The sequence below is a fragment of the Malaya genurostris genome, chromosome 1 (assembly GCF_030247185.1).
Source record: "Malaya genurostris strain Urasoe2022 chromosome 1, Malgen_1.1, whole genome shotgun sequence".
In the NCBI taxonomy this organism is placed as follows: Eukaryota; Metazoa; Arthropoda; class Insecta; order Diptera; family Culicidae; genus Malaya; species Malaya genurostris.
In genome coordinates this window covers 90,896,725-90,920,618 of record NC_080570.1, presented here as the reverse complement: position 1 = coordinate 90,920,618, position 23,894 = coordinate 90,896,725, and the positions used below count along the sequence as shown (strand labels likewise).

Here is a 23,894-nt window from a genome sequence, read left to right as displayed (position 1 = left end):
AAACAAGCCTTTGCCGAAACAGAAAACCACTCTTTTATTTTAGAAATAAAAATCTTTCCAGAGCAGCCAGCAAAAACTGAAGTAGTTAAAGTAGAAGTGTCGCAAGGGCCGTACTTTGATGAAAAAAAGAGGCAGCAAGGAAAAATAGGGCATATTACGCCCGTAAAAAATTTACCTTGGTCCTGTATATACAATCTCTAAAGTGAATGTAATACAATTCAAACACGCATATTATCAGGTGTACAACTTTGCTTCCACCGTTTTCCGATAGGTGACTGTACTGGCTGAGGCTGGTTATAATACATAGATGATAATGCCTTTAAAGTGAGTGTGTACAGTGCCTAACGAATTGTCATCGATGTTTTAGTGACCTTTGTTCTTGTTTCCGTATTATTCACGCTGAAAAATGTTTGTTTATGTGCCCAATTCTCGCCATTTGCGGGAAGTTTTACTTTTCTATTACAATTCGAAAAAAATGCAACTGAAGCGCATCGAATGCTTTCAGAAACTTACGTTGATGCTGCTCTGAGTAGAAGAACGTGTCGGGAGTGGTTTCAACGCTTTAAAAATGGTGATTTCGATGTCGAAGACAAACATTATGGTGGAAGAGAAAAAACCTTCAAAGATGAACAACAATTTACTACGAGCTCTTAAAACCGGATGAAGCCATCACAGGAGATCGCTACCGAACGCAACTGATACCCCTTAGTCGCGCGCTAAAAGAAAAGCGGCCACAGTATCAAGAGCAACATAACAAAGTCATCCTCCAATACGACAATGCTCGGCCTCACGTCGCAAAAGTGGTCAAAAAGCACATGTAAACGCTGAAATGGGAAGTCTTGCCCCACCCGCCGTATTCCCCAGATGTCGCCCCTTCTGACTTCCACCTCTTCCGTTCGATGGTACACAGCCTGGCAGATCAACATTTTCAATCCTTCGAAGAGTTGGAAAAATAGATTGCTTCATGGATAGCGTCAAAAAAGGATGCCTTTTTTCGAGCCGGGATCCGAAAATTTCCGGGAAGATGGGAGAAAGTTGTCACTAGCGACGGACAATACTTTGAATAATACATCTGTAAGCACTTTTTCGCAATAAAGCTTTAAATTTTGGAAAAGAACGGCGAAAGCAAAGTTGTACACCTAATATATACTAATGATGTAAATTCTACGGTTTTGCTAACAACAACCTAACTAATGGACCTGAATGGACGAAATTGAAGGAATCCTGAATACACTTAAGGCAATTGAAAGTAACTTTAGAAAAGCTCCGAATAGAACCTATTCGAGTCAAATTTTACAATTGAAAAGAAGTGAAGCGATCTGTAACGATTTTGTTCCCACTAGAGGAAACCATTAACATTTAGAATAAATAAAATATTATGAAACGATCTCACCAGTACCCAGCATTTTCATCAATGCGCTCGGGTACTTGCAGTACGTTTGATAAATTTGCCATCAGTACAATCAAACTCATGTCACCGAGAAATTATACGGCAATGGCTACTACCCACTAGATGGCGCACTACACCCGAAATGGATTTTTCACTCGCGGTTATGTTTTCTAATTTGGTAGGTAGAATAACTGCCAGTATTTACGGAAAAAAATACACACAAACGAATAAGAATTCTAGTCATTCTGCTATCAGCGAAGCTATCTATCTTTCCAATCACTATCCGCTTCGTTCAACTGATCGAAAGTGCTATTTCACTGAAAATCTCCAGTACTCGGAAAGTAAGGACCGAGTACAAGTTGTATTCCGGATGGCGTAGCCCGAGTAAAACATACAATGAAGGAGCGACAGAAAAAGGCAATCGCCCGCTACGAGAATTCTTTGCAAACTGGACTTCAATCTCTCCTTTGCACAACTTTAAAGAATCCAGTGGTGGCGGAAACCTAACGCAAGCATTCGTCCAGTTGACGCAACCCAAGCAAAAAATGTATGGACACAGAGCGGAGAAAAATTACTCGACCGTACGCGACAAATGTTACACATGAACTATCAATTGATTACCTACATTTCTTCTTAGACACAAATTCTGTAGAAGCTATAGATCTCGAGTTATAATTGTTTCAAACACATACGCCCTTTTAAAAAATTAGTCTTGAGTGAAAAAATCTCTAAACCAGTGACAAATACTTTATTTGCTATACCGAACACACATGCAAAGTTTCATGCAAATTGAAGGGGGTCGTGCCACCAGCCAGCCAATTCCGCATGGAATTGCTCAATATAAAATATTCTCATAGTCATGGTATACAAGACAAATGCATCAGTAATAATGAATGTGATATTTGTTTATAAGAGAAATTATTAATCATTAACATAACAATATTAAAGCAATAATGTAACGTAATTAATTAATCTCGTGTTCGATATAAAGTATGAGTTGAATAATTATTTTCGAAGTTTGCACATTGTGTTAAGTTTTAGAAAGGAAAAACGCTGATGTCCAATCTTGGTTATCGTTTAAAAAATTTTCCTCGAAGTATGCTTCAATGGTTTTGTACACGTGCTCTAACACATTAATCAGATAGTGGTTTTCATCGACGTAAACCTGCAAATATTGAAAAATTTAAATATGTGAACGATATAAATGGAATAATAAATAAAATACATAACTGTCGAGTTACTTTCACTATGTCTATCACGTCACAATACTTACAGTATAATTATTGTGACCACATCTATCAGTCTTTTCTTTTCAAACTGATTACACTTCAGCCTTATCAATATGAATCGAAATACGCGTATCGGTATTATAACGTGATATACAAAGTGAAAGTGGGGTGACATGTTAATGATCTCCATGAATTCAAGAATTCAACAGAGACTAACAATGTGTAAAAGTAAAAAAAATCAATGTTCTGGTTTGTTTTTAAAAAGTCACAAATATTTTCTTTTCGTCTAAAACTAGTACAAACTTTTTCTAAAAACTACAAGGATCAGCCCCACGGGTTTGTTCGAGCCATTGATGTAAAACAAGGCAACCAAAATTTCTATTGATCTACAATCAAACAGTTCAATCAATCGTCACACTGTTGAATCCGCAATTGCACGAGAGTCTGCTTAGATTGATCTTGATTAGGAACCAACACCGAACATTGTTTGTTTTATAGCCGACGAAATTACACCAATATCCCAAATGTATGCAATTATATCTTTGACCATACTTGCGATACGATTTTGATATTTAAGGTTCTTTTCTTCAAGCTTGTGTTCAAGTTCTGTATGCAAGCTATTATTTTTACAGCGTTAAGTTTCTCTACCGTTCTGCGATTTCAGTTGAAGCGATGAACTGTTTTTTTCATTATCAATCGAGTTCATCTTATATAAATTAGAAATTAACTCTGGCACTCAAAATTTACCCTGGGGTAGTTGTCAATTTCTTAGGCGAAACGACATTACATGGAGTTTCAGCCGAGCTTGCATGACACAAGATCAGAGCATACCAATTAAAGCTTCAAATCGTTTTATGGCACTTTTTGTCTTGCTGTCTAGCAACAACCTACCTCTAGCATGCTACGCGTAGGACTGAAACGTTAGCTATAATTTCGCGCTCTTCCAACAGTTCCGCTTTTGCATCGATTGACCAATCATAGCGATGCTTTCACTTTGATATATCGCTTACTGCTTCAAAACCGTCGTCTATGGCAGGGAAATCTGTTATGCCGAAGATTTTTAGCAGACAAAATACGACACTGCTCGCTACTAGTCGTAATTTCAATCATTTATCTTATGATCAAAAAAGAACCGGAATTTTCGTTTTAAAATTCCCGCGCTTGTCCAATCGGTAAACTTTTATTCTCTTAACGTTGGCAACACTTTTATACACATTCTGTCAAATTTTGACGCATATCGTACGATTAGTTTTTGTTTGGCGTCTATACAAAGAAGTTAAAAAGTTTTCGTGTGGCGATTTTTATAATGGTTAAAAATTTAGAACACAGCCTTCGAAGACCCATTCGGTCGATTGTTGTGCGGTTTCGACGTCATATTCATAGATCCACACCTCATCACCAGTTCTGATGCATTCGATGAATGTGGGGTCACTATCTGCGTTGGAAATCATCTCTTTGGCCACATCAACACGACGCTGTTTTTGAATGAAATTCAGCTTTTTTTGGCACCAGCCGAGAAGCGACGCGTTTCAAACGCAAAACATCAGTTAAAATGTGTTCGGCTGATCCATAAGAGATGCCCAACAACACAGCAATCTCTGTAATCGGTACAGAACGATTTTGCAACACGATTTGCTTCGCCGATTCAATGTTTTCTTCAGTAACAGATGTTGTTGGGCGGCCAGGGATATCATCATGATCCATGCTTGTACGACCACCTTTGAAGCGTTTATACCACCCGTATGCCTGTGTTTTTCCTAGACACTAACATTTTCAACGTTTTGGAACACTTAAATCCATTTGCAACACAAAATTTGATGCCCGCACGTTGTTCTAAATTTCCATCCATTATAAAAATCGCCACACGAAAATTTTTTAACTTCTTTGTATAGACGCCAAACAAAAACTAATCGTGCGATATGCGTCAAAATTTGACAGAATGTGTATAAAAGTGTTGCCAACATTGAGAGCATAACATTTTACCGATTGGACAAGCGCGGGAATTTTAAAATGAAAATTCCGGTTCTTTTTTGATCATAAGGTATAATTGAAAATACGTGGCTTGATACATTTAAATCGAATCTTAGAAATATTTCCAATCAAATAATGAAATAATATTAATAATTGATACAAAGAATACTGAGCTGTAAGTGTTTAAAACCTGACCATATTTCTACGTGTATTTTTCTTTGAGTTTCTGGTTTGCACCCCTATATAGAAAATAAAGATGTGTTCCACATCAAAAGCTGTTTAAAGCATGCAAGTGACATTTTGTTAAAAATCACCGTTGCGTACAACTTTGTACACATGGATTACTATTATATGAAGACACGAACGCTAGAGCCCATACACCCATAATGGGCTGCTCGAAGTGCCTCTATCGGCGAATTGCTACTTGGTGATCACTTTCCCAAACAACCGTTAAATTTCACATCCAAATCACTGCTTGGATTTTAGTTCTCTGTGCTTTCATCCCACTTAATAAATTAAATCAAATTCGTATGTAAAGTGATCCCTTGTCTTAGCCTTGCATTCAAGAAGCTGCGTGTGACTCGCGAGTCGCATTTTTCCAACCCATGCACTATGGCAATGATAATTGATGAAAACCTATTCTTGTTAGTTGTGTTATAAAATGTTATAGAATGCTTAGACTCTTAGATGAAAAGCTGCTATTGAGTCATTGATCAAGTTCGAAGATGAAATGGCCAATAATCCAATAATCCGATTTCAACAAGTTAAGGTTCGTTTGAATTCTACTATTGGGTCATTGATCAAGTTTTGAATTCAAATGAATTCCACTTCTGACTCCGGAGGAATGATGGAATAGGTGACGTAACTAGAAACTTTTTGTCGTTTACCCTGTACAAGAATGGGCAGAACTTTATCGCGAATATCTCTTGATGTACTTAACCCAACAACATATTTTTTCTACAAGCTTTCGGAAACATGATCAGGAATTTGTGATTTAATTCGTAACAGCGGGAGAAAACCATAAATAACTAAAAAACAAAGTTTTCTTAAACTGTTGGAAATAATGAGGAAAATTCTTTACGCTTGCTTGCTTTTTTCGCACCCGGACGAGGTAGTCAAGCACATATCAGTTCCGATTATCAACTGAACGAGTATAAAAGGTAAACTTTGAATGAAAATCGTTCATTTCTTCTAGTGTCGAGGCGAGGTTTTCCCACGAACTTCAGTGAGAACAAACCAAATATAAAGCATGAACACCCAGGTCGTTCTGTCCTTTGGACTTCGGTCGTCAGGAGGAGCTGTCGGCAGTTCGCAGAGCCAGTTTACCTTTAAGGAAGATCGATTGCATCATCCTGCTGCTGGTCGTTTGCATTGGAGCCAAATACATCAAAAAAAGACAACAATGAGAAACATTATGTAAAATCAGCCCTTCTAATGGCTCCAAATATTATCTAAAGAACCACAAAGATTGCTTCTTTGCAAATCGTTAATTGAAACCATCGGTGTAGTGCAAATCTGCGATAATTTGATTAGCTTTGTGCAATCTTCGCAGTGCAAAATTCGCAACAGTGTTTAATAACTTACTGGATTACTTCATTTGGTCCTTCTGAATGTATGAAATCGAATCCGTACTGCCTTTTGATAATTTCTTTCACTGAAATCCAAAATGAAATAATGGACATCAAAACTCTGTATGTTACTTTTTAGAATACCCAAAGAATTATGCGAAATTTTCCTTCACTATACTGTATACGACCCATTATTCAACCATTTGTTATTTGTAGTAGAACTTTCTTCTGATTTGCTATATAAAATGACTAGCAGCGACTCAGAATAGATTCGAATTCAACTCGTCACTCTCCATCACGAACGCTTTCATAAAAGGTTTTCTCAGACTACCACCATTATTTTATCATTAAGAACTATACTGGTTATTTCGTAATATTTAATTGTATGTCAGAATGTTTAATGTAGCTAATCTGTACTTTAGTCTAGTAGTGAAAAAGAGGAAAGCTTGCACAATTAACACAATCGATCAACTAATTTATATTCGGAAGTATAAAAAAAGATTGTCAGTTTTATTCCTATTCACGACATCCAGTTATGTCTCTGACATTACACACCCGTACTATTTTTTCTTCGCTCAAATTTCTCAGAGATGACTGAACTGATTTTAGCATGCCTAAGCTCGGTTGAAATCTACTGTTGAGTCATGGATCAAGTTCGAAGATCAAATAACTGTTTCTTTCGGTTCCGGACATATAATGGTATAAGTTACATAACACTTCCGTTTCGGGAGATGTAATCTTATATGTGACGAAACCGATAAATCGCAGTGTTATTCAATGCACCTAAACTTCTCAGATATGCTTGAAGTACGTTAGACGCGTTTGAAAGCTACTATTAGGCTATTTGATAAGCACACAATGATATTGTCCGAGGGTGTAATCTTATAAATGTGTTAATGAGTCAATTGAAATGCATTATCACAACACTAGGAGGATTAAGAAGGTTTTCTGCCTTCTTCTATAGAGTTGATTGGACTGCTGGAAAGACCTGATTGGATTGGAGCTCCAGAGATGCCTAGTGTTATATACCATTCGACTCAGATCGACGAGATCGGAAAATGTCTGTTTGTGTATGTTTGTACCCTTCAAATTTATTTGTGAATACGATTTACTTTACTATGGAATGCCTTTTATAATTTACTCTCTGAGAGAATTATGAGTTTTTGATTGAGAATATCTCTTGTTGTATCTAACGTATCAACATAATTTTTGCTACATGTGTGATATCAACGATGTCCCGGGTTGGCGGTTCAATGCATAGGGCGCTGGTTTTACAAACCAGTTGTCGTATGTTCGAGCCCCGACCTGGAAGGATTCGTAGTGTCAGTAGAATCGTAGCGCTAGCCATGTAATGGTTCTGTACACTCTGAATCGGCTGCGAAGTCACTGGTACCTGGGTTGGTGTAAAAGTTTAACACTTGATATATTTTGTTCATTCCAACCTGCGCAGTTGACTGAGCAGGAAGTGAAGCACGTGCAAAATTTCGGTTGGTTGAACTCTCAATTCCGGTTCCAGAACCAAGAATTCAGTTCAGTATTGAACCAATTGTGGGACGTTCGCAGATCCAGTTTTCCTTTAGCATTTGACTGCTTCGCGTTCGAGATCGTAGTACTAGCCATGCAATGATTCTGTACGCTAAGAATCGGCTGTGAAGTCTGATGAAATAGAAAGGCCAAATTCCACAAAAGGAATGTAATGCCAATACTTTGCTTTATGTTCGAGAAAAGTGCTCCGAACAGTATTTGATATCGTAGAGATTTCCACAATTGGACCCTTCTGAATTCCAGAAATGAACCCCGTACTGCATTTTGATAGTTTCTTTCACTGAAATGTTTACATTTATTATTTGTTATTGTAGAGAATTCCACAATTTGTCCCTTCTAAATATCAGAAATGAATCTCGTACAGCATTTTGATAGTTTGTCGCTATCAAAATTCTGCATGTTGCTGTTGTTGTGGCCGTTGAGACCGCCCATTTGAGAAGAAGTTACAAATGAAATCATGTAGGAAGGAAGCCCTTTATCAAAATTGTATTAAATCAATTCGCACAGGAAGCAGTTCTGCTGCGGAATGTTCGTAGAGCCAATTTCGCTTCAAATAAGAGAGATTGCTTCATCCTAGTGCTGGTCGTATACATTGTTGCTCGTATGTCCTGAAAAGGACCGTTAGTGGCTTTTGTTACGGATGATTACAATTGTATTTCAGGATGAAGGGCGCCAGTCAAAGTCATTTGTTTGTTTGAGCCTTGACCTAGAGAAAATCATTATATGAATTTAGTCGTAACACAGCCCATATATTTCAATATTTCCTACATCTCAATATTCGAGTGAAAGAAACTATCAAAATGCTGTACGGGATTCATTTCCGGCTTTCAGAAGGGCCGAATTGTGGAGTTCTCTACGATATTAAAAACTGTTCAGAGCATTTTTCTCGGACGTGATACTGTCAAATATTAGCTTTATTTGCGCTCGTTTGGTGTGAATTTCGCAAAGCGAAAAGTGAACAAAGCTAATCAAATTATTCTAGATTTGCACATAACCGATTAATTTTGTCTTCGATTTGCAAAGAAATAATCTTAATAGTTTCAAAGATAACATTCAGAGCCATATTATGATTAATTTTGTATAATGTACCCTATCGTTGTCCACTTTTCGTTTCATTTTTCTTCAATTCAAACGACCAGAAGCTGAATATCGCAATCGCGCGAGCTGCTCACACTACCGATTGATTTTATACTAAACCAATTTTGTAAAAAGCTTTCATGTTACGTGATTTCGTTTATAACTTTTTCACAAATGAGCGGTCCCAACTACCACAATAGTTACTATTATTGATTTGTTTTGCTGGATGACGTTTCCAACCCTTGTGAGTTGGTGAATGGTGGATCTTCCTTTCCGGAACCCAAACTGTTCTTCCAGTAATACATACTGTTCATCTGAGAAAGCAAGAATTCGTCTTTGTATTAACTTTTTGAACAGCTTGGATAAGGCAGAGAGTAAGCTCATGGTCTGATAGCTCTTGGAAAAGGAAGGATCTTTCCCCGGTTTCAAAACTGGGATAACTTTGGCTAACTTCCGCGTTGAAGGGAAGTATCTAAGCTGCCGGAACCTGTTGAAAATTTTAACTAAGAAAACGAATGAGCCTTCATATTTTTGGATTTTTTCACAATAGCCATCAGCTCATTCGCAGTGACTCTACTTTCCTCAGGAACCAAACTCTCATGCGGACTAACAATGTTGAGTCCTAAATTGTGAGAACACACAAACTGCAGGCCTAACGCATTTGCCTTCTCCACTGGTGTGATTAAACGTATTTCTTCAGCTGCGTCCTGGAGTGACATCAGAGGAAGAATAAACTTCGTTTTTTTCGTAAGCACCTTTGTTAAAGACCAAAGCCCTTCTGGAATGTGTGAAAATTTCTCGAAGCTTTTGCTGGAAGTTCTTGTTGCGAAGTTCATTTATCCTTTCCTGGACTATCCTAGTTAAGTTGTTATAAGAAGTCTCCCTATCTAGGATGCCAGTTCGTTGATACTGTCTCCGGTAGATATTTCGAAGTCGGATGAGTTTCTTGGTGACACTGTAGATTTGAAGAGAGGAACTCGGCATATGTTGTACTGGAACCGTCCTATCACGAGCGACTGTGATTGAATGCTGGAAAAAAGATAGGGCCGCATCGATTTCCATCGGGGAATCAAGTGGCAAATCGATATTAATAAGTTCTAATTTACTACAACCAACTCATTATATTGCATATTCGATGATGAATTTTCCAAAGGTGGCAATTCCTCGCTCCATGGCCGCAATTCAAACAGTTCGTACACTGTGTGTCATCCCGATGTACCGGTGTATACTTTTGCCATTCGATGATTAGATGGAAAAACTAATTTAACGTTTTCAGTTGACTCATGGTGATGGAGCCCTTCACCAAATGAACCAAGTACAGTTGATCTCGTTACTTTTTGTCCGTATTGTGTCGTTTCATTTTAAACACCATCACAAGCTTCAGTCCAGCCTCCGACAGTGCCTGCTTTAGTTCGGTTTCCATCATGTCGGGTAGTCCTCGAAGTACAATCTTGTTGGCGGCAATATCGTGTGTGAAGTATTCCGCTTTTATCTGCTTCAAGTAACATTCCACTGATTTGTAGTGGTTCAAAGCCGGAACAGTTATTTTGTAACCTTCAGTACATAAACGGATTGTTGCCTGTAGTCCTTTGCTGATCAGCGTGTTGAAATCCGAGCGTAGAGTCGGTGGGAAGCCCTTTAGGTAGAAAGGCGGCATTTTTTCCTTCTTTTGCAGTTCCTCTTCGACATCAAACTAGCAGATCAGTGTATTGGTTGTTACTCAGCAAACGGTCGTTTACCTGTACATCACTTGGTTTCAGACGCTTAGCATCCAAAATAATAGATATAACAAAATCGAAATTAGTCGTAGTAGGTTATTCGTCTATCCACATCGAGTGTTAGATGACAAATAAGCTAGCAAACGGGCAACAGGGTCTATTTATTGATTCGGTTGATTTTGATGTTTCGTGTTTGGACCTATTTTTTCACTATTTAAACAATATTTACGTAATAAACGTGGTATTAAAAACAATCTTCCATTCGTTTCGTGAAAGAAAGAGTGGAAATAGTCAAACAAGAAAATAGTTTTTAAAATATCAAATCTGTAATATTTTCGTTGCACTTTCGTGTTGTGAAATTGTGAAAATGCACTCAGGTTAGGTCCTATGCAATGGAGAAAAATACAACGAAAAGTGAACAATGTTGAGGGACATTATACAAAATCAGACGTTATAAAGGCTGTTATTTAAAGAACTATTAAGGTTATTTTATTTGCATATCAAAGGTAAAAATCATCAGCTTTGTTCAAATCCAAAATAATTTGATCAGCTTCGTGCACTTTTCACTGTGCGAAGTTTGATTGAGCAAAATATTCCGAACAGTGTTCAATATCCTAGAGAATCCCACAATTTTGCTCTTCTGAATGCAAGAAATTAATCTCTCGGGTTCTATGCATTGGAGAAAAATACAACGAAAAGTGAACAATGATGGGGGACATTATACAAAATCAGACGTTCCTAAGGCTCTAAATGTTATTTAAAGAACTATAAAGGTTACTTTATTTGCATATCAAAGGTAAAAATCACAATCACAATTTTGATCTTCTGAATGCCAGAAATTAATTCCGTACAGCATTTTGATAATTTCTTTCAATGAAGTATGCAAATCCGAAATGAAATAATCGACATCAAAATTCTTGATTTAGCTACTTTTGTGGCCGTTGGGACTGTCCATTTGTGGAAAAGCTACAAACGAAATCACGTAAAATGAAAGCTCTTAAATTCAAAAGTCGCACCAAACGAATGCAAATAAAGCCAGCAAACGGCATACCAATATCGTAGAAAATAACACCTGCTGAAAGCCTGAAATGAATTCCACGATTACATCATTCAGTTTTAAATTGAACTTTAAGTTGATTTAAGTTGAACTGCTAGGCACGAGATAGCAGTTAAATTTGAACTGCTTTAAGCACTGATGAGCCGAAGGCGAAACGCAAAAAAATAGAAACAAAATATGTGCTTTTTGCACAAACATACAAAACCCCTAGATGTTCTTATTCTCCGACGGCCAGTAATAAGCCGTCATCCGTTTACGCCTGAGACGTCAGAAATAATATAACACCTGCTTAGCGGTTTAACTTGAACTGCTAGGTACGAGATGGCAGTTAAATTTGAACTGCTTTAAGCACTGATGAGCCGAAGGCGAAACGCGAAGAAATTGAAACAAAATATATGCTTTTTGCACAAACAAACAAAACCCCTAAATGTTCATCATTCAAATAAGTGTCGTCACTAATGCATACGTCCGTGTCACGACTTGGTGCGGAACGTTAGCGCTGAAGGGAAGGACATACAAGCATGTCGAAGATTTTCTTTGTGTGCCGTTCGCCAAACGAAACGATTTGTTCGGAATTTGGTCATGGAAATAATTGTCAACTGTGTTGAAAGTTGGAGAAATAGCCTTCGGTTCTGTGGAACAATGTTTTGCCCAAGAAACTTGTTGAACAATTCCAACAAGCGTCTTTGTGCGAGGTCAGGCAAATTCTTCACTCAGTTGAATTTAATTCTGTCCAACCCAGGAGTGTTATTGTTACAAGGCAAGAGTACTATAAAAAATTCTATCATTGAAAATGGAACCATTATTTGGAGGAGACTCCCGAATTATGCTCTGTGTAGGAACAGAATCTGGGTAAACTTTCCTAGCAAAGTTAAATATCCATCGGTTCGAGTATTCCTCACTCTCCTTGGCCACGTTACGATTTCTCATTCGCTGATCGCTACTATGTAAATCAGTAAATATTTTCTTGGTGAAATTTAGTCGAATTGAAGTCGAGCAAAGAAATAAATCTAAGGGTCTTGGGATCCGTGCCATGCTACCCATATATAAAACTGCCCATATATGATGTCTGCCATGTTTTGCACTTTAAATGAATCAAGTTTTTGCATGACGCTTTGACAATTCTACTGAATGACAGTGATTAAATCATTTGCAGCGGATGATAAATTATCCATCAAATGATACAAACCCTGAGGGATGCCGTTACGAGAGTCTTTAGGAGTTCAGATATATTGAATGCTGCGAAAATCTAGGCAACAATTTCCGTAAACTTCATTAACCCTGTTGGTGGCTGTAAAACGGATTGTAAGATTGTCTTTTTTGTGCTAGTTCCTGGATTGGTTTGTGAATTTGACAAACCAGGAGGCACAGTCTTTGGTTTTAATTTTGAGTTTTTTGTAGTATACGGGGATGTTTTATGATGGTGAAATTTTAGGTGCCTTTTTGTAATTTAAGGGAGGTCTTCTTTCTCTTTACTGACCATTGAGTAGTAACAAACGAAGTACCTTCACTATTTTCATCAGAGTCAGAATCCTCTGGCTCTAGATTTGAAGAAAAGTTTTCTGTTTTGAGAGGGGGACATCATGACAGTTTTAAGCATTTCTGCATATGAGCGCTTAGACCGTGATTTTAAAGAAAGCTTTATTTCGTTTATTGTTACCTTATATGCAGCGCAAACTGAAAGATCCTGAGCACTCTCTCCACAATAAATACATTTTATTACTACAGTAATAAGCTATGTGGCCGAATTTGTTGCAGTGTGGCCGAACAGGAAGGCGAACTCTATCGATGTGGATATGGCTGGGCAATGCAGATCCAACGAATGTCACTCGAAACGAATCTGAAGGTCTTATTTCCTCCTTCAAAAGATACTGAGTACAATTGGTTGCACTCGAGTATCTTCAATCCCTCAAGCATAGAGCTTTTAAGGCGACCAACTCCAAATTTTGTTAAATTGTCTCTTCACCTCTGTGCGTATGAATGGGATGACCTTTTTCGACTGCTTTCAAGTCGGGAACGCCACGAACATTGGCTGTACACCAGCCGTTGCTGCGTTTGTGATTGGCACCAACTGGTTTTTTGTCGAACTGAATACGACCTACTTTACTATGATGCGCCTTTCCAAATTGACCCTCTGAGAGAGTGATAAGTTTTTGATCGTGAATATCTCCTGTTGTATTTAATGAATTAACATAATTATTGCTACATGCCATCGGAAATATGATCAAAATTTTATGATGAAATTTTCAGTTGTGTGACATAATCTCAAATAGTTCAAAATTAAACTTTTCAGAAATGTTTGGTATAAACGAATATCAAAGAGGATAATTCTTAAAGCGCGTTTGCCTTTATCGTATTTTGCAAGCTCATAGCTCAGTGATCTGTAGAAGGATCTAACTACCAATAGAATCGAAAATTTTAACTTGAACGTGTATTGCATCAACATTGATATTGTTCAATAGTACACTATTAAAAAGCCTATTTAATTTAACCCATTTTCCTACCATTTGCTGAGCAACTGTTCCCGAAACAAGACACACACGAGTGCAACATCGAGGACCTGTCGTCTCACTGTTTCCCGTTCTGCGAACAGGAAAAAGAATTTTGGCAAAGGAGCTGTCCGTACACCGCAGCCAGTAGCAGGTATAAAATGAAATGTGATGTGAGAAATAGCGTTTTTTCAAGGATATTAATCCAAACATGAAATAAAAGTCACTAACAATTTAGGACTGAAACAATAAGAAATAAAAAACAAAACATAGACTAAGCAGACAATACCATAGATGTAAAGTTATAAACTGTATCACTAAAATATTGTAGCCACTGTATAAATAAAATATTTACTGTAAAAAAAAGAAATAGCGTCATTTAAGTTATAGCAGCTATTCTTAACGTGCGAGACACCGTCAGCACGATGGCATCGAAAACCGGTAGAAAGGCAGCCAAAATGTCCAGCAAGGCCCATTCAAAGCACTTTTCAGTGCTAAAGATCATCATAAAGAACTAGTTGAATTTTGTCGCTTTTCTACCATTTTCTGAGCAACTGTTGCCGAAACAAGACACAATGCAGATCTTGTTGATTGTGACAATTCAAGGCACTTTTTAGTGCCATAGATAATCATTAAGAGTTAATTAAACTTTCAATATATCCTAAAATAAGATTCATCAAGATGGAAGTTAAAATAATTTGCACCGTCACCAACACATTCAATTACGAACGGCAATGCGAAAGTGGAAGTGATGATGTTGAACACATCTTTATACTAGTATGCAAATATGCCGTGCGAAACATAGTTGCCACGTAAACAGATCAATATGTATTTTTGTTGTTGGGCGCCTTTTGATCGTGATATCTAACACATTCAATTACGACAGTAACGCTGTCTCGCAATACGAAAAAGTAAATTTTGATTTAGAACACATCGTTATACTAGTATGGGTGTCGTCTCGAAATAAGCCAGGCGAAACAAGGTTGCCACATACATATACAGATTAATCTGTATTTTACTTCTCCTGAACAATACAGACTTAAATGTTGCGAATGGAAAAAAATTCTTAACACCGTAATGTACCCTTTAAGATAGAAAGAGAGATAAGTTTTTAACTTGAGTAATAAATACATAGTGCTGAACTCCTCAACTGAAGGTAAATTTTCTAAAAATATTATTGGATTGGATACAGATTTCATTAAAAGGGCTTGTTATGGCGCGATCACGCAAATCAGGCAAAATATCTTGTTAACCATCGATTGAAGCATCTTGTTAACCATCTAATGTAGATGAACCGAGTCGTCTTTCGAGACGAGTGCGTCAGGAAGGAGTAGTGTCCAGCAATGGCCTGGAAGCGCCAAGCGAGTCGTTGAGTGCTGGAGTAAGCGGGATTCAAAATCCGGTTTTGACTGGAAGCCGATCTGGTATGTTTATGTTAAATTTTACTATCATGTCTGGCATATTTTTTTATTATAGTTATGGATTATAACGGTTTGTTTACTTATCTTGAACATACTCCTGATGTTTTGTTTTTAATCATTGTTAGTTTCTCTCTGTTTTGAATTCGTGCCAGATTTTTCAATACTAATTATGAAGTGCTAGTGATAATATTACGGATAGCGGAGTTAAAGTGCTTGATACATTCCAATAATTTTCTATCTTGGTGATTAGCTTGATTCTGCGTTGAAGAATCGATATTTCGAATGATTGATTTTATTATTTTAAAATTTTTGAAATTTGTTAATTATTATTAGTACTATTTTCATAATAATAAAATTAAAAATAATTATAGTAATAATAATAATAATAATAATAATAATAATAATAATAATAATAATAATAATAATAATAATAATAATAATAATAATAATAATAATAATTGTTTGGATCGACAATATATTTTAGAGCAGGCCATTGCAATTGGCTCTTACTGAAGAATCAAAAGTCTTCGTACTTAAAAGTTTTCAAAAAAGTACAGGTGTGTAATGTCAGAGACATAATTGGACATCGTGAATACGAATAAAACTGGCACTCTTTCTTTATACTTCCGAATATCAATTAGTTGATCGATTGTGTTAATCGTGCAAGTTTTGCCCTTTTACACTACTAGAATTTGAAACGATTCACCCAAACTATAGTACAGATTAGTTACATCAAACATTCTGACACACAAATATTACATAATAACCAGTAGACTTATGACAAAATATTGGAAAGAACCTCTTATGAAGGCGTGCGTGAAGGGCCAAATTGTATAATTTTCTAAGATATTAAACACTGATTGGATATAAACGATTTCGAACACTGTTGCGAATTTAGAACTGTGAAAATTGCAAAAAAAAACTGATCATATTATCTTAGATTTGCACTGCACTGCTAATTTTAATTTTTGATTTACGAAGAAGCAATTTTTATAGTTCTTTAGGTAACATTTAAAGCCATTAGAAAGGCTGATTTTGCATAATGATCCACATTGTTGTCCATTTCCCGTTGTATTTTGCTTCAATTCAAACGACCACCAACAGGGTTATGTAATTGATCTTCTTCGGAGGGAAACTAGCTCTGTGACCTGAGCGTTTGAGGTTTTGTACAACGCAAAAGGTCTGCTTTCATTGACGACTGCTCCACCTGACGATTGAAGTCCAAATGAAAGCACGACCTAAGCGTTTGAGGCTTTATACCACGCAAAAGGTCTGCTTTCATTGACGACTGCTCCACCTGACGATTGAAGTCCAAATGAAAGCACGACCTAAGCGTTTGAGGCTTTATACCACGCAAAAGGTCTGCTTTCATTGACGACTGCTACACCTGACGGCTGAAGTCCAAATGAAAGCACGACCTAAGCGTTTGAGGCTTTATACGACGCAAAAGGTCTGCTTTCATTGACGACTGCTCCACCTGACGGCTGAAGTCCAAATGAAAGCACGACCTAAGCGTTTGAGGCTTTATACCACGCAAAAGGTCTGCTTTCATTGACGACTGCTTCACCTGACGATTGAAGTCCAAATGAAAACACGACCCAAGCATTTGAGGCTTTATACCACGCAAAAGGTCTGCTTTCATTAACGACTGCTTCACCTGACGGCTGAAGTCCAAATGAGAGCACGACCTGAGCGTTTGAGGTTTGGTACCACGCAAAAGGTCTGCTTTCATTGACGACTGCTCCACCTGACGGCTGAAGTCCAAATGAGAGTTGCGACCTAAGCGTTTGAGGTTTTCAACCACGCAGAAGGTGCACTCTCCAAATCTGCTAGTCCCACGACGTCTGCTTCCGTCCGCACAAGAAGAAATGATCGATTTTTGACCACGGTTCCCCTTTTATACGCAGTCAGTTGAAGATATGTGCCTGACTACCTCAAAATCGTCGTCCTTACGCGAAAAAGCCAAGCAAAAGTAAAGAGTTTTCCGCGTTGTTCTCAAAGTTTGAGAAAACTTAATTTTTGAGTTGTTTGTGGTTATCTCATACTGTTCAAAATATCATCCTCAATTCCTGATCATATTTTTGATGAAATGGTGAAAGAATTATGTTGCTACCGTTAATACAAATCGAGATATTTACGATTAAGTTCTGCCCATTCTTCCATATGGCTTATTTTGAAAAGGCACCCCATAGTAAAGTAAGTCGTATTCACGACAAAATAAAATACAAATTTGTTGTACCTAGCCTATAATAGCATATTAAAAAGAAATCGTTTCAAGTTCAGAACATACAGTTTCGGAATAGTATCAGAGTGAAATGTATGATAATTTTTTGCCTTTATCATATAGAAAGGTTATGCAATCACTGTGAAAACCGCCTTTTGAACGGAGGGCCGAATGTCATATACCATTCGACTCAGTACGCAAAATGCCTGTGTGTGTATGTGCGTATGTGTGTATGTAACGTTTTTTTGCACTAACTTTTCTTGGAGATGGCTGAACCGATTTTCACAAACTTAGGTCCTGTGGTCCCATACGTAATTCCTGAATTTCATCTGGATCCGACTTCCGGATCCGGAAATATAGGGTAAAGTGTGTTGAAAATTTTAAAAGGTGATTTTTTTGAGGTTAGGATTTTCATGCATTAGTATTTGCTCAGATTTTTTGAGGTTATGATTTTCATGCATTATTATTTGCTCAGTATGCTTTGACATTTCATCATGAATAGACTTACTAACGAGCAACGCTTGCAAATCATTGAATTTTATTACCCTAGAAAAGTTGGCAGAAAATCCGCTTTTTTATCGACAAATTTTGTTCAGCGATGAGGCTCATTTCTGGTTGAATGGCTACGTAAATAAGCAAAATTGCCGCATTTGGAGTGAAGAGCAACCAGAAGCCGTTCAAGAACTGCCCATGCATCCCGAAAAATGCACTGTTTGGTGTGGTTTGTACGCTGGTGGAATCATTGGACCGTATTTTTTCAAAGATGCTGTTGGACGCAACGTTACAGTGAATGGCGATCGCTATCGTTCGATGCTAACAAACTTTTTGTTGCCAAAAATGGAAGAACTGAACTTGGTTGACATGTGGTTTCAACAAGATGGCGCTACATGCCACACAGCTCGCGATTCTATGGCCATTTTGAGGGAAAACTTCGGAGAACAATTCATCTCAAGAAATGGACCGGTAAGTTGGCCACCAAGATCATGCGATTTGACGCCTTTAGACTATTTTTTGTGGGGCTACGTCAAGTCTAAAGTCTACAGAAATAAGCCAGTAACTATTCCAGCTTTGGAAGACAACATTTCCGAAGAAATTCGGGCTATTCCGGCCGAAATGCTCGAAAAAGTTGCCCAAAATTGGACTTTCCGAATGGACCACCTAAGACGCAGCCGCGGTCAACATTTAAATGAAATTATCTTCAAAAAGTAAATGTCATGTACCAATCTAACGTTTAAAATAAAGAACCAATGAGATTTTGCAAATTTTATGCGTTTTATTGTTTAAAAAAGTTCTCAAGCTCTTAAAAAATCACCCTGTATATCATCAAACAAACCGATTTCAGTTATTTCGAAGAAAATTATTTTGAAGAATACCACAGTATTATATATGATAGTATGATTGACATGAGAAAGGCATCATTACACCACTAGGTGAATTAAAACATATTTTTTTATTTCTTTATAGATATGATGTGTGTTTATGAAAGGGCTGATCGTGAGTTCAAAAAGCGATTTACTGATAATGAGTTTGGTGTAGTGTGTAGCGTTTGCGATCGATTATGGTTTCGAAATTATTTGAAAACTATTAACAGAGATGAGGAAAATTTGCTTATCACATTGGCTTCTTTTGATTTCACAGATAACTTTAGAGCATGTCAAACATGCCGAAGCAGTTTGAAACGTGGGGTTATACCAAACCTAGCGAAATTGAATGGTTTTGTATATCCCAATCGTCCGCTAGATCTACATCCACTTGATCCCATAAGTGAGAGACTCATCTCACCAAGGATACCTTTTATACAAATTCGCCGTTTGCGTCACGCAGAAGGTAGTCATTCAATTATGGGACAAATTATTAATGTCCCAGTAGATGTTTCTGAAATGGTTCGCGTGCCTCCTAGAAACATTGATGATGATTATGCATTCAATGTTAGCATTAAGAAGCATTCGATTCATAAATCATCCTATTTGAATGGATTCGTTAAAAAGCTACTGTGAAAAAGTGGCTTATGTATCTTGTTGATACTCCATTATACCGTCGTTATAACATAGTAATCAACCAAGATCAATTAAACCAGTTTGGTGACTCCTCGTCAGTAATACTTGATCCTGACAACGAGCTTGAATCTATTGATTCTCAAAGTGATTTTGAGCTTTTGATTGCTCAACAACAAACGTTCCTTTGGAATGAAGACCAGTTTTTGGAAATTGCGCCCGCTCAGAATAGAATTCCTCTGTCAATAATATATGACGATTTTGCGGAAGAACTCTTATTTCCAGATATTTATTTCGGAAACGCACTTTCAGGACTGATCTTCATGTTACACCATTTATGATGGCTACAAGTGAACTCAGGCGCCAGGATAGGCGAGGTGCCAAACCAAAACATCTATTGTATATGGCGGCAAAAATTATGCGACTTCGTGTTTCAGAAGGTTTGCATAGCACTTTTAAGTGCATGGGAAATGCGAATATAACTCGCGAAATGTTGAAGAACCGAGAGTATTTGGAAACATTGAACGTAATTTATCGTTTTTCACGTCTATCCCGAATTCAGTTCAATATTGGCAACAACGTAAGCATGATGTTTTCGCTATGATTAGACAACTTGGAAGACCAACAATATTCATGACTTTGACTGCCAATGAAACTCGATGGCCCGAATTGTTAAAAATTTTATATAGACTTTCTGATGAACATATCGCTAATTTCGCAAATCCAGTAGAGCAACTGACTGCTTTTGCTGCGAGCTACACTCGTTAGTGAGGATCCAGTCACTTGTTGAATTTATTTCAATAAACTTGTTGATACCTTGTTCAAGATATTATCTTCGTCAAGATTTAGTCTCTCTGGCGAATATTATTTGGTCGATTATTTCAAAAGAATAGTTTCAGCATCGTGGCAGTCCACATGCAAACATTTTGCTTTGGTTGAACAATGATCCTGAAGAAACAATTTCAGAGGACATGCCCGCCACAGTTGAACTTATTAATAGACTTTGTTCCATCAATTTTAACAGTAATCAGGTACATAAGCATACATTTACCTGTTACAAACGGAACGAAAAGCGTTGTCGATTTAACATCCCAAATTGGCCCATGGAACAAACTAGAATTATTTTGGCTCCCGTCGTAATCGGTTGATGATAAAAGGTGAAGAAATGCGCGAAAATTTGAATATAAAAATTTATGCGACATTAGAGATTGTAATTGTTCATACGATGACTACTTGGATGTAATTCGTGCCTCCACACCAAGACCTATAATTCTTTTGAAACGTTCCATGGAAGAGCTTTGGACCAACCCATGTAATCAATGGGTTGCAAACAAAATACTGTCAAACAAGGATCTTCAATTTATTCTAGATGAATATTCATGTGCTGCGTATGTTGTTGAACATGTTAATAAAACGAACATAGGTATTAGCAATTAACATCTCGAATTAATTAAGTTACAAGAAAAATACGATGCGATGGTTGAAATATAAAACATCTGAATTAAAAGAATAACTTACAGTTTTTATCTTGTGATCAAGAATGTGTCTTTATTATATCGGTTCCTTAATTTATACTCTATCCTCTCCTAGTCTAGCTAATAAATTTTATTTACTTTTTCAATTGGTGAGAATCTAGGGGGGAGTAGTTAGAGCGCGCAGTGTAAGTCAGGTTTAACCAATGGGATTAGTTGTATCGGGTCGGCCATTGTATACTTTGTGAGTAAGAGAGGAAATAAGCTTCTTGATGAGAGTGAGTGGGTGTGATACGGAGAGGAGCGGGCGATAGCATGTTGGGTTATTCTCGTGAGTGTCAGTTTGAGTTAGTGTGCGTTCGTGAGTTACTGTTATTCTAGGTCGTGCCGGTTGGTATTCAATTGTGGGCATGAGGGGTGTCAAGAAAAGGGGAAGAGACACCGTAGGTCATGTTTATTTTGTTGTTCGACGATGATTTGCAATTTGCAACTTGATGCTTCCTTGTTTCTGTTTACGTCGTTCCATTCTTTGGGTCAGCGTAAGTTGCCTTCATGTAGGTAATGTATTTGTTTTATGTAGTGTTCTAGGTTTTCGTGGAATGGTGTTTTTACTAAGTTTTGTCAAGTGCGTGTGGTCTGGGACGTGAGAAAGATTTAGTCTTGAATGCTCGTATTACATGGTCTGAAATGTGTGAGGAGATTTATGGTCTGAAATGTGCGAGGAGATTTAGCGTTAAATGCTCATATTACAATATGATGCCAATATATCCTTCCAACCTCAGTTGGTTCTCATGCCCCGATGCAACCGTAGCGTATGTTGGCAACTCAAAACTCCTCGGTTCGGAACCAGTCGCTAAATTGTGCATGACTTTTTTATGGCAAATCAAATCGCCTAAAGGTATGCAATTTCATCTTATTTCGCGAAATCTATTTTTAGATTTGCACAGTAAAGCCTTTCTCCTCAAAAAATGGGTAATAACAGCTGAACAGTGGTACTAAATTTGTAATAATTTCATATATAATATTGATATTTACATAACAAGGTTTGTAGCAATTGTGTTATTACCTAGGTTAGATTGAGTTATAATTTTAGTTATTTTAACTATTAACGAGGCCAAGATTATGACTAATTTAGATAAAAAACGAAAAAACCCCAGATATAATTTTGTTCTCCCTTGTTGATCGGGAACGTTTATTTATAACAGTGTGATTATTGAAAGTACAGCACGACAGGAAAACACATTAAAATTAAAAGCAATTGTTAAAAAACAAGGTAAAATTATCAAATATAATTAATCAAATGTTGGTTAGGGTAGAGAGCGAAAAACACGTGGCATGAATGCTAATATCTTCTGGGCAGGTCCTCAGTGGACCTTCATGTTTCGGGCTTCAGACTTCGTCTGGAGCATTATTCCACAGATCGAAGAGAATGGTTCCGGCAGTATCGAGTAGCCCCAGTTTTACACCAATGTGACTAAGCGAACGTATAACCGTTCGATTCGGTGGGAGTTCAATAGACGACAGTTCCGTTCGCCATTTTGAAGCACCTTACCTTGATAACCGAAACAGTTGAGCATCATCGTCATCTCGTATTCTACAGCGATCGATCGGAGAGCAGTCTCTGAAAAGAGCTTGATACGAGTCCGTACAGAACATATTGCTCAAGACAGTTCCACTGCAACTGTCGGGCCGATCGGACGCAAGTTCGTGTTTCTCCAGTGGTGCGGTGAATTGTTTTATTCCGCTTTCAAGGTCATTCCGTATTCTATTGTCTGCATCAGTGCGGTCGATTGATAGTTCGAATTAATCCGTCCTCAAGGTCGATTGTGAGCTGTGTAAAGAAGCACTGTGTGGTATCGTTAGCCAGCGCCTGCCGTTAGCTGGGCGCTGCTTTTATATTGTTTACAAATACATTGGACAGTGTATAGTGAAAAAACGTGTAAGGTTCCATTGTATAGTGCAGCAAGAGACTGCAAAAAAGTGCTTTTTCCTCAAAGAGGTTTTTTGCACTTTATTGAACAGGAATATTTACCGATTGCCTAGAACCGGGTCTTGTCGGCCGTTCGCCCTTTGAGAGCTAAAGCTAAGTATTTTTTTCTTTTTCTTTTTTCCCTGTTGTTCAATACCTCTACATTTGTCCTCCAATATTTACCCACACGGACACATTTCCGTGCCATGACAAAAGGCACAGAATTGTCCGACCTCCCTCCAGATGACAAAATGGAATCATCTGATAGCCAAAAATCTCGTGTTAAAAATTACCTCGCGATATTCTACAATACGAAAGATTGACAAAGTACGCCTAGACAAGCTTAGGGTCTTGTTAGCCAGTGCAAAACAGGCTAACGCGATCGTTCGATGTGAGCTTTTCACGCGAGAGTATCGCCTATACGTATCAGCTCGCGAAGTCCAGATAGACGGCGTGATCACCGATCCGAGTCTGACTTGCAAGGACGTTCTTAAGCATGGGGCAGGCGGTTTTAAAAACCCCTTACTCAAGAACGTTAAGATACTGGACTGCAGGCAATTGCGTTCAGTATCGACCGCTGAGGATGGGACTAAGTCCTATATCCCATCAGACTCGTATCGGGTGACTTTCGTTGGCTCGACTTTGCCTAACTACGTCCTGCTGGACCGAGTTCGCCTTTTTATGCCACGGGTCATAAACTGCACCAATTGCAAACAATTGGGGCATACAGCATCCCATTCTTGCAATAAATCCCGGTGTATAAAGTGTGA

At 37.7% G+C, this 23,894-nt stretch overlaps 1 protein-coding gene across 2 annotated transcripts in view; it reads right to left on the bottom strand.

The window, feature by feature from the left end:
• Positions 1–2,107: 2,107 nt before the first annotated feature.
• LOC131440695 (inactive dipeptidyl peptidase 10) overlaps positions 2,108–23,894 on the bottom strand; it is a 176,944-nt gene continuing 155,157 nt past the window's right edge. For both annotated transcript variants that reach the window (XM_058612207.1, XM_058612208.1), the window contains one exon: positions 2,108–2,555. In XM_058612207.1, coding sequence (XP_058468190.1) covers positions 2,421–2,555 — 135 coding nt within the window. In that variant the 3' untranslated portion in view covers positions 2,108–2,420. The remainder of the gene's footprint in view (positions 2,556–23,894) is intronic.